Source organism: Scyliorhinus canicula, chromosome 2 (assembly GCF_902713615.1).
Source record: "Scyliorhinus canicula chromosome 2, sScyCan1.1, whole genome shotgun sequence".
NCBI lineage: Eukaryota > Metazoa > Chordata > Chondrichthyes > Carcharhiniformes > Scyliorhinidae > Scyliorhinus > Scyliorhinus canicula.
This window is the reverse complement of record NC_052147.1, coordinates 223,247,606-223,261,745: the sequence shown is the minus strand read 5'-3', so window position 1 is coordinate 223,261,745 and position 14,140 is coordinate 223,247,606. Positions and strand designations below refer to the sequence as shown.

General features: G+C 44.9%; 1 protein-coding gene across 5 annotated transcripts in view; it reads right to left on the bottom strand.

The window, feature by feature from the left end:
* The window catches only part of LOC119961976 (TRAF family member-associated NF-kappa-B activator-like), a 104,842-nt gene that overhangs the window by 28,949 nt on the left and 61,753 nt on the right, over positions 1-14,140 (bottom strand). For 4 of the 5 annotated variants that reach the window (XM_038789658.1, XM_038789656.1, XM_038789654.1 and 1 more), the window contains one exon: positions 9,969-10,525. In XM_038789658.1, the coding sequence (XP_038645586.1) occupies positions 9,969-10,525 (557 nt within the window). Of the gene's footprint in view, positions 1-9,629; positions 9,851-9,968; positions 10,526-14,140 lie in introns of those variants that run through there. The other variant, XM_038789659.1, reaches the window with a different exon arrangement.

Genomic DNA, 14,140 nt, shown 5'->3' with positions numbered 1-14,140 from the left:
TTTCAGTGTTTAAACCAGTGAGAGGAGAGCCGGGAGTTTCAGTGTTTAAACCAGCGAGAGGAGAGCCGGGAGTTTCAGTGTTTAAACCAGCGAGAGGAGAGCCGGGAGTTTCAGTGTTTAATCCAGCGAGAGGAGAGCTGGGAATTTTATAGTTTAAACCAGCGAGGGGAGAGCCGGGAGTTTCAGTGTTTAAAACAGCTAGAGGAGAGCAGGGAGTTTCAGTGTTTAAACCAGCGAGAGGAGAGCTGGGAATTTTACAGTTTAAAACAGCGAGGGGAGAGCCGGGAGTTTGTGTTTAAAACAGCGAGAGGAGAGCCGGGAGTTTCAGTGTTTAAACCAGCGAGAGGAGAGCCGGGAGTTTCAGTGTTTAAACCAGCGAGAGGAGAGCCGGGAGTTTCAGTGTTTAAACCAGCGAGAGGAGAGCCGGGAGTTTCAGTGTTTAAACCAGTGAGAGGAGAGCCGGGAGTTTCAGTGTTTAAACCAGCGAGAGGAGAGCCGGGAGTTTCAGTGTTTAAACCAGCGAGAGGAGAGCCGGGAGTTTCAGTGTTTAAAACAGCCAGAGGAGAGCCGGGAGTTTCAGTGTTTAAACCAGCGAGGGGAGAGCCGGGAGTTTCAGTGTTTAAACCAGCGAGAGGAGAGCCGGGAGTTTCAGTGTTTAAAACAGCGAGAGGACAGCCGGGGGTTTCAGTGTTAAAAACAGCGAGAGCCAGGAGCAGAGAGGAGCAGACTCTGTGCGGGACATTGCGCTGCAGGTAGAACAGCTGCTTGTCTGTTTGTTCATTTCAAATTGAAAAAAACCCGGTAAGGTGATGTCGCAAGATACTGTGACCTCATTGGCTGAAAGGCAAATTGGGCTAAATTTGAATATTTGTGGAGTTACTAGTTTTAATTTGATTTAAATTACTATTTTTAAGTTGGTTTGAATTACTATTTTTAAGTTGGTTTGAATTACTATTTTTAAAATTTGACTTAAATTACTATTTTAAAGTTGATTTGAATTACTACTTTTTAATTTTTAAATCTCACTTAAATAACTATTTTGGGTTGATTTAAATTACTATTTTTATGTTGATTTCAATAACTTTTTAAATTTTAATTAAGTAATTTTAATTTCAATGAAATAACTTATTTAATTTGTTGTCAGATCAAGCAAGATAAATACTCAGGGATGATGCTAATTAAATAGTATACAGGAGATTGTACATAATGAGACACAAAAGCATCTTTCTAAAGTTTAGAACATAGAACATAGAACAGTACAGCACAGAACAGGCCCTTCGGCCCTCAATGTTGTGCTGAGCCATGATCACCCTACTCAAACCCACGTATCCACCCTATACCCGTAACCCTACAACCCCCCCCTTAACCTTACTTTTATTAGGACACTACGGGCAATTTAGCATGGCCAATCCACCTAACCCGCACATCTTTGGACTGTGGGAGGAAACCGGAGCACCCGGAGGAAACCCACGCACACACGGGGAGGACGTGCAGACTCCACACAGACAGTGACCCAGCCGGGAATCGAACCTGGGACCCTGGAGCTGTGAAGCATTTATGCTAACCACCATGCTACCCTGCTGCCCCGAATTTCAAAAGTTTAATTTAAAGGAATAAATCATGGCAGGACAGCTCCGAGGCGTGGTCTGCTCGTCTTGCTCCATGTGGCAGGCTGGGGACAGTTCCAGTCCCCAGGGTCAGCATGCGTGCAGGAAGTGTCTCTGGTTACAGCTCCTGGAAGCTCAAGTTTCAGAACTAGAGCAGTGGCTGGAGACATATGGAGCATCCGCGAGTCGGAGGGCATCGTGGATAGCACGTATAGAGAGGTGGTCACACCGCAGTCTCAGACTCCGCAGGCAGGAAGGGAATGGGTGACCACCAGACAGAGAAAGAGAGCGAGGCAGGTAGTGCAGTAATCTCCTGTGGCCATTCCCCTGCAGAACAAATATATCGCTCTGGATACTGTTGAGGGGAATGGCCTCTCAGGGGAAAACAGCAATAGCCAAACTCGTGGCACCACAGTTGGTTCTTCTGCAGAGGGGAGGGGTGATAATTGTGACAGTGCAATAGTTACAGGGGATTCAATTGTAAGGGGAATAGACAGGTGTTTCTGTGGCCGCAAACAAGACTCCAGGATGGTATGTTGCCTCCCTGGAGCAGGTACAGGACATTCTGGAGGGGGAGGGTGAATAGCCAGTGGTCGTGGTACACATCGGTACAAACGACATAGGTAAAAAAAGGGATGAGGTCCTAAAAGCAGAATACAGGGAGCTAGGAGGGAAGTTAAGAAATTGGACCTCGAAGGTAGTGATCTCAGGGTTACTACCAGTGCCACGTGCTAGTCAGAGTAGAAATGACAGGATATATAGGATGAATACGTGGCTGAAGGGATGGTGTCAGGGAGAGGGTTTCAGATTCCTGGGGCATTGGAACCGGTTCTGGGGAGGTGGGACCTGTACAAACTGGACAGGGTTACACCTGGGCAGGACTGGAACTGATGTCCTAGGGGGGCTATTTGCTGGAGCGGTTGGGGAGTGTTCAAACTAATGTGGCAGGGGGATGGGAACCGATGCAGGAAGTCGGAAGGTAGTAAAACAGGGACAGAAACAAAAGACCGTAAGGGGGAAAGTGTAAGGCAGAAAAGCCATAGTCAAAAACCAAAAAGGGCGACAGTACAAAGTACAGTGACTGAGGGGAGCTCAGTGAATAGGCCCAGTAATATTAAAAGGAATAAAACTGGAAGTAAAAACATAAATGGAAAGCAATGCGGCAGGTTGTTACATGAAGATACGAGTTCAACGACAAGGAGAAGGAGGAGAAAAGTTAAGAGGAAAAATAACTTAGGAGAGGTGCTGATCAAGGTGTTAAGATTCAAAACAGAGGTATAAAAGCCAACATAAGTGGACTTTACCTGAATGCTCGTAGTATTTGGAATAAGGTAAATGAGTTGATGGCGCAAATCATTGTGAATGACTATGATTTAGTGGCCATTACTGAAACATGGTTAAAGGATGGTCACGACTTGGAGTTAAATATCCAAGGGTATCAAACTATACGGAAGGGCAGAGTGGATGGTAACGGAGGTGGTGTAGCTCTGTTATTTAAGGATGACATCCGAGCAATAGTAAGGGATGACATCGGTGCTATGGAGAATAAGGTTGAATCCATTTGGGTGGAAATCAGGAATAGTAAGGCGAAAAGGTCACTGATAGGCCACCAAATAGTAACATTATGGTGGGGCAGGCAATAAACAAAGAAATAATGGATGCATGTAGAAATGGTAAAGCAGTTATCATGGGGGATTTTAATCGACATGTCGATTGGTTTAACCAGGTCGGTCAAGGCAGCTTTGAGTTTATCAAATGTATCCGCAATAGTTTCTTATAACAGTATGTAATGAAACCTACGATGGAACAAGCGGTCCTAGATCTGGTCCTGTGTAATGAGACAGGATTGATTAATGATCTCATAGTTAGGGATCCTCTCGGAAGGAGCGATCACAATATGGTGGAATTTAAAATACAGTTGGAGGGTGAGAAGGTAAAATCAAACACTAGTGTTTTGTGTTTAAACAAAGCAGATTACAATGGGATGAGAGAAGAGCTAGCTGAGGTAGACTGGGAGCAAAGACTTTATGGTGAAACAGTTGAGGAACAATGGAGAAACTTCCAAGCGATTTTTCAGAGTGCTCAGCAAAGGATTATACGAACAAAAAGGAAGGACGGTAGAAAGAGGAAAAATTGACCGTGGATATCTAAGGAAATAAGGGAGAGTATCAAATTGAAGGAAAAAGCATACAAAGTGGCAAAGATTAGCGGGAGACTAGAGGACTGGGAAATCTTTAGGGGGCAACAGAAAGCTACTAAAAAACTATAAAGAGTAAGATAGATTATGAGAGTCAACTTGCTCAGAATATAAAAACAGATAGTAAAAATTTCTACAAATATATAAAACAAAAAAGAGTGGCTAAGGTAAATATTGGTCCTTTAGAGGGTGAGAAGGGAGATTTAATAATGGGAGATGAGGAAATGGCTGAGGAACTGAACAGGTTTTTTGGGTCAGTCTTCATAGTGGAAGACACAAATAACATGCCAGTGACTGATCGAAATGAGGCTATGACAGCGGAGGACGTTGAGATGATTATGCTACAATTATTATGCGGGGTTATGCTGCAGCTATACATGACCCTGGTGAGACCACATTTGGAGTATTGTGTGCAGTTCTGGTCACCTCATTATAGGAAGGATGTGGAAGCATTGGAAAGGGTGCAAAGGAGATTTACCAGGATGCTGCCTGGTTTGCAGGATAGGTCTTATGAGGAAAGGTTGAGGGAGCTGGGGCTTTTCTCTTTGGAGCGGAGGAGGATGAGAGGCGACTTAATAGAGGTTTATAAGATGATGAGGGGGATAGATAGAGTGGACGTTCAGAGACTATTTCCTTGGGTGGATGTAGCTGTTACAAGGGGGCATAACTATAAGATTCAGGGTGGGAGATATAGGAGGGATATCCGAGGTAGGTTCTTCACTCAGAGAGTGATTAGGGTGTGGAATGGACTGCCTGCTGTGATAGTGGAGTCGGACACTTTAGGAACTTCCAAGCGGTTATTGGATAGGCACATGGAGCACACCAGAATGACAGGGAGCGGGATAGCCTGATCTTGGTTTCGGACAATGCTCGGCACAACATCGAGGGCCGAAGGGCCTATTCTGTGCTATACTGTTCTATGTTATCACTAAGGAGGTAGTGATGGGCAAGTTAATGGGGCAAAAGGTAGACAAGTCTCCATCCCCTGATGAATGCATCCCAGAGTGCTAAAGGAGATAGCTAGGGAAATTGCAAATGCACTAGTGATAATTCACTAGACTCTGGGGTGGTCCTGGCGGATTGGAAATTGGCAACATGACACCACTGTTTAAAAAAGGAAGTAGGCAGAAAGCGGGTAATTATAGGCCAGTGAGCTTAACTTCAGTAGTAGGGAAGATGCTGGTGTCTGTCATCAAGGAAGAACTAGCGAGGCATTTGGATGGAAATTGTCCCATTGGGCAGATGCAGCATGGGTTCATAAAGGGCAGGTCATGCCTAACTAATTTAGTGGAATTTTTTGAGGACATTACCAATGCGGTAGATAACGGGGAGCCAATGGATGTGGTATATCTGGATTTCCAGAAAGCTTTTGACAAGGTGCCACACAAAAGTTTGCTGCATCAGATAAAGATGCATGGCATTAAGGGTAAAGTAATAGCATGGCTAGAGGATTGGTTAATTAATAGAAAGCAAAGAATGGGGATTAATGGGTGTTTCTCTGGTTGGCAATCAGTAGCTAGTGGTGTCCCACGGGGATCAGTGTTGGGCCCACAATTGTTCACAATTTACATAGATGATTTGGAGTTGGGGACATGCTGCTGTGCAGAGAGACCTGGGCGTGCTGGTGCACGAGTTGCAAAAAGTTGGTTTACAAGGGGCAGCACAGTGGTGCAGTGGGTTAGTCCTGCTGCCTCACGGCGCCGAGGTCCCAGGTTCGATCCCGGCTCTGGGTCACTGTCCGTGTGGAGTTTGCACATTCTCCCGTGTCTGTGTGGGTTTCGCCCCCCCCAACCCAAAGATGTGCAGAGTAGGTGGATTGGCCAAGCTAAATTGCCCCTTAATTGGAAAAAAATAATTGGGCACTCAAATTTATAAAAAGAAAGTTGGTTTATAGATGCAACAGGTGATTAAGAAGGTAAATGGAGTTTTGTCCTTCATTGCTAGAGGGATGAAGTTTAAGACTAGGGAGGTTATGATGCAATTGTATAAGGTGTTAGTGAGGCCACACCTGGAGTATTGTGTTCAGTATTTGTCTCCTTACCTGAGAAAGGATGTACTGGCGCTGGAGGGTGTGCAGAGGAGATTCACTAGGTTAATCCCAGAGTTGAAGGGGTTGGATTACTAGGAGAGGTTGAGTAGACTGGGACTGTACTCGTTGGAATTTAGAAGGATGCGGGGATCTTATAGAAACATATAAAATTATGAAGGGAATAGATAGGATAGATGCAGGCAGGTTGTTTCCACTAGCGGGTGAAAGCAGAACTAGGGGGCACAGCCTCAAATAAGGGGAAGTAGATTTAGGACTGAGTTTAGGAGGAACTTCTTCACCCAAAGGGTTGTGAATCTATGGAATTCCTTGCCCAGTGAAGCAGTTGAGGCTCCTTAGTTAAATGTTTTTAAGGTAAAGATAGATAGTTTTTTGAATAATAAAGAGATTAAGGGTTATGGTGTTCGGGTCGGAAAGTGGAGCTGAGTCCACAAAAGATCAGCCATGATCTCATTGAATGGCGGAGCAGGCTCGAGGGGCCAGATGGCCTACTCCTGCTCCTAGTTCTTATGTTCTATGTTATAATGAATATCAGTAGAACTAATGTGAAATCACACACACATACGTGGTCGCATTGGCAAATTCATTTGCTCAAATCTGTTTGGTGGCTGAGCAATCTTCATTTGAAATATGAGGGCCCAGATCTTCTGTGAAGCGGCAATCATTGTCAGATTGTTGCTCCACTTAAACTTTTCAACACTCTGGAAATACTCCACATTTCTGGCTGGGTCTTGCAAGCCTGGCTTCTTCAGAAATGTGGAGTATACAGTCCCACGGAGAACTCCACTGTAGCAGCGTAAGGTAAGTTTAAATGTCCAATGTGAATGTTAGTGAATGGTTGAATGAATTAATGTACAGAGTGGTAGAGTGGGTAGGTGGATGAGCTGGCTACGTAGATTGGGGACTAGTTGGGTCAGGTCGGAGGATAGCATGTCTAGTCAGGGATTAGCATGATCGTGAGGGATGGTCAGGATGCTTCGGGAGCTTTGTCGGGGTGGGTAGTGTCAGGGTGAGCAATTGGTGGGTCAGTTCTGTGGTTAGCTAAAATTAGACTAGGATTTTTCTGTCAAACGTTTCCAGCGAAGTCCCAAGGAATTGTCTGCAGTCTTTGACTCTAGAAGAAATCACTGACTCAGCAATCACCCCATTTTAATAGGGTGCAATAAACATGAAGGTTTAAGATTTTAGATGTAACATTTGGGACAGATTAAAGGCAAGGGCAGACATCAAAGCATTCAGGGCCAGCACACTGAATAGCTTTAATTAGAATTGGGCATTGAGTGTGAAGCTGTATTGTTTGCAGATGCCACTTTGGTGTTCCTTCTTGGATTTGTCTGGTATTGACCAGCTAATGCGGTTTAGGTGTTCTGAGGCCTTAATTGAGAATCTTTGACATCAAATTGTTGTTTGCAAAATAATGATAATTAATTGGCTTTGAAGCACATTGGAAAACCTGAGAATATGAAAAACAATATATCAAGTCCAAGTATATCTTTGTTTGCGATCTGGTATGCTTGTCTAGAATGGTGGGACGATTTAGCGAGGAAAGTTGAGACAAGAGGGTGGCATTACTCGCTGGACAATGTTTTCTTGATGATCTGGCAATACATTTCTACAGTAGCCAGGACTGTTGATTTTGTAGATTACAGATCTTCCTTGACGTTGGCCTCAAGGTCATTCTTCCAGAGCTGCCAATCATCCTCAAATGAGGCCTCCAATGATGAGGCCAAAGCAATAACCAAAGTTTAAGGTTCCCATTTGGAAGCCCGTTCAGCAAGATCAAAGCACGGTAGTACAGTTGTTAGCACTGTTGCTTCACAGCTCCAGGGTCCCAGGTTCGATTCCCGGCTTGGGTCACTGACTGTGCAAAGTCTGCACGTTCGCCCCCTGTCTGTGTGTGTTTCCTCCGGATACTCCGGTTTCCTCCCACAAATCCCGAAAGACGTGCTGTTCCTTAATTTGGACATTCTGAATTTTCCCTCTGTGTATGCGAACAGGCGCCGGAATATGGCGACTAGGGTATTTTCACAGTAACTTCATTGCAGTGTTAATGTAAGCCTACTTGTGACAATAAAAAGATTATTATAATAAAACCTTTAGTATTCTAATTTTCCTCTTATTGACAAGAAGAGTTCCTGCATTTGCCTCACTGTACCAATGTTCAGCTGCAAAGATAGACATTAAGTGAATCCAAAAGCCAGGTAACAAAGGTTGGCTTCTGTCACTGAGAAACCGTCTACACATAACTACCCAGGTCTTCCTCAAAACCAGCAAACTAAAATGTAATGTGACAGCTTCCAGGAAAGCAGGTACTGGCACACAAGGCTTAGAGCTTGGTTAGATACCAATTGGACATTGAGGAAGTGGGATCCTTTTCTATCTGAGAAATTCAACGGGTTATTACAAGGGCTTCATAAGGCAATGTGGATCCCACCTAGAGCTTCCTCAAGTTGATAAATCCAGCCACATAATAACATTGTATCACTCAGCTATGCTGTTGCCACGTTACCATACCAAAAAGTAAAGTTTGCATCTTTCTGAAATATAACTTGTGTCCTGGTGAATGAAACATTTACTGAATCTTGGATAATGATCTGCAAATCTCCCACTGCAGCAAAAAAATGTGATTAACCCATCTTTGCCATACTCTTCCAACCATGAAAGGGTATAATACTTCGGGACAATGGCAATCTGAATCAGTCATGGATAGCTTATGTGCAATAATAAATTTTATACAAAGTAGTTTTATTGAATGACAGTGTTATTGTTCTTTAGAAGCTGGAGGGTTTAAGCTACAAACTAAGGTTAGATGTTGATTAACATTGTATTACGTTTAATCATGAGGATCACATGATTAGATCTTGTATTAGAATGAAAATGCTGGCATTGCACTCCCCAGTTTCTACAAAAAATAAACTTACCTTCTGGGGGCTAGCAGGGACCTGGGGAGCTTCACGCAACTTTGGCTGCAGATACGGGCCCCTGCACTTCCGGTTTCGAGTCCATGCATGCGCACGGCGGCGGCCTACAGCAGCCGCGCAGAGTGCCATGGCGGACTCGGACCAACACCAACAATCTAGGCTCCCCTGATCGGTGGCACGCCCGAGGATCCTTCCGGCCTTATCACTGCCCCGGCTGCCCATAAGGCACCCCTGCCAGTGCTCGGGGACCCCGCCCTCTGCCAGGGCGGCCGTGGACTGAATCCGCTGACGCATTCGAGAGTCCGGACCGGCCATACCACATTAGTTCCACGCCATCGGGAACTCGGCCGGTCGGGAGCGGAGTATCGCTGGGTGGGCCTCTGGCAATGGCCTCCCCAGCCGCGCGGCGTAAATTGCGGACCCGCGATTCTTTGGGGCCTGGAGAATCGCTGGAGCGGTGCTGGGTCCGATTCGGTCGGGAACTTCGATTCTCCGCCCCCGCGCCAAACGCGATTTTGGTGCGGAGAATCCAGCCTTGGATCAGAGTACGAAGTTAAAGTCCAACAGGCTTGTTTGGAATCACTAGCTTTCGGAGTGCAGCTCCTTCATCAAGAAGGAGCTACGCTCCAAAAGCTAGTGATTCCAAACAAACCTGTTGGACTTGTAAAAGAATGACTGGATTATGAGAGACAGAAAAGAAAAAAAACTTTTAAATATAGAATTTTAAAAATCTCCAGCAATTAATTCCTGAAGGACTGAAACTCCACATTTGTAATTGTTAATTTTCAAGAGATTGATTGGCAGCAATGATCACATTATTAAGAGCATTTGCGATTAAAAGGAATGACAAAAAGTAATTTCCTGTGACAAGCTTTTGTATTATTGTGTAAATGCAGCAACTTCAACATTCAAAGGATGGTGAGGCAGTTCGCAAAATGCCATTTTTGTGAAGCTGATACAGAATGATGACAACTCAAAAAAGACTTTTGGATAGTGGTACTTAACCATATGCGCCCTTCTCACCTGAAGTTATTCTCTTCATGCATAGATAATTCTAAACATGTGAGCCTCAGTGCTGCTTTGACAACAAAACAAGATGACCAATAATTGGAAATTTAGACTTGTGTCACTAAGTAACTAAGAATACAATGAAAATGCATTATTTAAAGTGCTGGTTTTGGGATGTTTTGACTTACCTGTTGCGGTCCTCTTATCTCTGTTGGTGCTGATGGAACCATCTGATGAGATTCAACATTTAGAAAAGGATTTGAAGGTTGAAGAGCGGAAGGGCTTGAAGGATTTCGAAATGTGGTCTTACCAACTGCGGTACCTACGGAAGTGTTAATGTTTGTAGGTTTTCCTTGCTCATCATAGAAAGGATTATGTGTTGCTTTATTAGTTGGTCCCACAGTAAATGGTTTAAATAAAGTGCATTCTTCCTTGTTTTTATGTTCCAAGTCTTGGGTATCATCTTTCAACAACACCTCTTCAACTTTACATATAGGATCTATAAAGTGACCTTTTGGTCTTAGTTTTTCTGGTGTGCTGTTTAGGAAATCATAGTTGTCTGAAGGTGGGAATTTGACATCTAGATCAGACAGAGACTCAACAACTGGAAGTTTTTCCATCTGCATTCTGTACCCTTGTGTTCCAGTTGAGCTCTTTGACATTGTTTTGTTCTTCTTCCCAACAAAATGTTCTTCTACTTGTTCTCCTTCCTCTGTACACTGTATAGGCATTGAGAAAGACATATCTAGAATAATTTAAAGAAAAATCATCAATAATTAGATCACAAACTCTGTGGAAAAATCAAAAGATAATGAAAGAAGAACAGTACTAGAATTTTGATATCAACCTGTAGGGCAATGTTCAAGCTATTTATGTCATTAAGACTTCTCCTCTTTCGAAGGACAAAGGCAGCGGATTCAGAAGAACGGTCGTTCCCCTGAGTAACAAGTATACCGTTTTGGATACTTGTGGGGGGGACGACTTACCAGGGGTAAGCCATGGGGTACGGGCCTCTGGCACGGAGTCTGTCCCTGTTGCTCAGAAGGGAAGGGGGGAAAGGAGTAGAACACTAGTAATTGGGGACTCAATAGTCAGGGGCACAGATAGGAGAATTTGTGGGAGCGAGAGAGACTCACGTTTGGTATGTTGCCTCCCAGGTGCAAGGGTAAGTGATGTCTCGGATCGTGTTTTCCGGGTCCTTCAGGGGGAGGGGGAGCAGCCCCAAGTCGTAGTCCACATTGGCACTAACGACATAGGTAGGAAAGGGGACAAGGATGTCAGGCAGGCCTTTAGGGAGCTAGGATGGAAGCTCAGAGCGAGAACAAACAGAGTTGTTATCTCTGGGTTGTTGCCCGTGCCACGTGATAGTGAGATGAGGAATAGGGAGAGAGAGCAATTAAACACGTGGCTACAGGGATGGTGCAGGCGGGAGGGATTCAGATTTCTGGATAACTGGGGCTCTTTCTGGGGAAGGTGGGACCTCTATAGACAGGATGGTCTACATCTGAACCTGAGGGGAACCAATATCCTGGGGGGGAGATTTGTTAGTGCTCTTTGGGGGGGTTTAAACTAATTCAGCAGGGGCATGGGAACCTGGATTGTAGTTTTGGGGTACGGGAGATTGAGAGTATAGAGGTCAGGAGCACAGATTTGACTTCGCAAGAGGGTGCCAGTGTTCAGGTAGGTGGTTTGAAGTGTGTCTACTTCAATGCCAGGAGTATACGAAATAAGGTAGGGGAACTGGCAGCATGGGTTGGTACCTGGGACTTCGATGTTGTGGCCATTTCAGAGACATGGATAGAGCAGGGACAGGAATGGTTGTTGCAGGTTCCGGGGTTTAGGTGTTTTAGTAAGCTCAGAGAAGGGGGCAAAAGAGGGGGAGGTGTGGCGCTGCTAGTCAAGGACAGTATTACGGTGGCGGAAAGGATGCTAGATGGGGACTCTTCTTCTGAGGTAGTATGGGCTGAGGTTAGAAACAGGAAAGGAGAGGTCACCCTGTTGGGAGTTTTCTATAGGCCACCTAATAGTTCTAGGGATGTAGAGGAAAGGATGGCGAAGATGATTCTGGAAAAGAGCGAAAGTAACAGGGTAGTTGTTATGGGAGACTTTAACTTTCCAAATATTGACTGGAAAAGATATAGTTCGAGTACATTAGATGGGTCATTCTTTGTACAATGTGTGCAGGAGGGTTTCCTGACACAATATGTTGACAGGCCAACAAGAGGCGAGGCCACATTGGATTTGGTTTTGGGTAATGAACCAGGCCAGGTGTTAGATCTGGAGGTAGGTGAGCACTTTGGAAACAGTGACCACAATTCGGTGACCTTTACGTTAGTGATGGAAAGGGATAAGTATACCCCGCAGGGCAAGAGTTATAGCTGGGGGAAGGGCAATTATGATGCCATTAGACATGACTTAGGATGTGTTGGTTGGAGAAGTAGGCAGCAAGGGTTGGGCACACTGGATATGTGGAGCTTGTTCAAGGAACAGCTATTGCATGTTCTTGATAAGTACGTACCAGTCAGGCAGGGAGGAAGGGGTCGAGCGAGGGAACCGTGGTTTACCAAAGAAGTGGAATCTCTTGTTAAGAGGAAGAAGGAGGCCTATGTGAAGATGAGGCATGAAGTTTCAGTTGGGGCGTCGGATAGTTACAAGGAAGCGAGGAAGGATCTAAAGAGAGAGCTGAGACGAGCAAGGAGGGGACATGAGAAGTCTTTGGCAGGTAGGATCAAGGAAAACCCAAAAGCTTTCTATAGGTATGTCAGGAATAAAAGAATGACTAGGGTAAGAGTAGGGCCAGTCAAGGACAGTGGTGGGAAGTTGTGTGTGGAGGCTGAGGAGATAAGCGAGATACTAAATGAATACTTTTCGTCAGTATTCACTCAAGAAAAAGATAATATTGTGGAGGAGAATGCTGAGACCCAGGCTATTAGAATAGATGGCATTGAGATGCGTAGGGAAGAAGTGTTGGCAATTCTGGACAAGGTGAAAATAGATAAGTCCCCGGGGCCGGATGGGATTTATCCTAGGATTCTCTGGGAAGCCAGGGAAGAGATTGCTGAGCCTTTGGCTTTGATTTTTAGGTCATCATTGGCTACAGGAATAGTGCCAGAGGACTGGAGGATAGCAAATGTGGTCCCTTTGTTCAAGAAGGGGAGTAGAGATAACCCCGGTAACTATAGGCCGGTGAGCCTAACGTCTGTGGTGGGTAAGGTCTTGGAGAGGATTATAAAAGATACGATTTATAATCATCTAGATAGGAATAATATGATTAGGGATAGTCAGCATGGTTTTGTGAAGGGTAGGTCATGCCTCACAAACCTTATCGAGTTCTTTGAGAAGGTGACTGAACAGGTAGACGAGGGTAGAGCAGTTGATGTGGTGTATATAGATTTCAGTAAAGCATTTGATAAGGTTCCCCACGGTCGGCTATTGCAGAAAATACAGAGGCTGGGGATTGAGGGTGATTTAGAGATGTGGATCAGAAATTCGCTAGTTGAAAGAAGACAGAGAGTGGTAGTTGATGGGAAATGTTCAGAATGGAGTTCAGTTACGAGTGGCGTACCACAAGGATCTGTTCTGGGGCCGTTGCTGTTTGTCATTTTTATAAATGACCTAGAGGAGGGCGCAGAAGGATGGGTGAGTAAATTTGCAGACGACACTAAAGTCGGTGGAGTTGTAGACAGTGCGGAAGGATGTTGCAGGTTACAGAGTGACATAGATAAGCTTCAGAGCTGGGCTGAGAGGTGGCAAATGGAGTTTAATGTGGAGAAGTGTGAGGTGATTCACTTTGGAAAGAATAACAGGAATGCGGAATATTTGGCTAATGGTAAAATTCTTGGCAGTGTGGATGAGCAGAGGGATCTCGGTGTCCATGTACATAGATCCCTGAAAGTTGCCACCCAGGTTGATAGGGTTGTGAAGAAGGCCTATGGTGTGTTGGCCTTTATTGGTAGAGGGATTGAGTTCCGGAGCCATGAGGTCATGTTGCAGTTGTACAAAACTCTAGTACGGCCGCATTTGGAGTATTGCGTACAGTTCTGGTCGCCTCATTATAGGAAGGACGTGGAAGCCTTGGAACGGGTGCAGAGGAGATTTACCAGGATGTTGCCTGGTATGGAGGGAAAATCTTATGAGGAAAGGCTGATGGACTTGAGGTTGTTTTCGTTAGAGAGAAGAAGGTTAAGAGGTGACTTAATAGAGGCATACAAAATGATCAGAGGGTTAGATAGGGTGGACAGTGAGAGCCTTCTCCCGCGGATGGAGGTGGCTAGCACGAGGGGACATAGCCTTAAATTGAGGGGTAATAGATATAGGACAGAGGTCAGAGGTGGGTTTTTTTACGCAAAGAGTGGTGAGG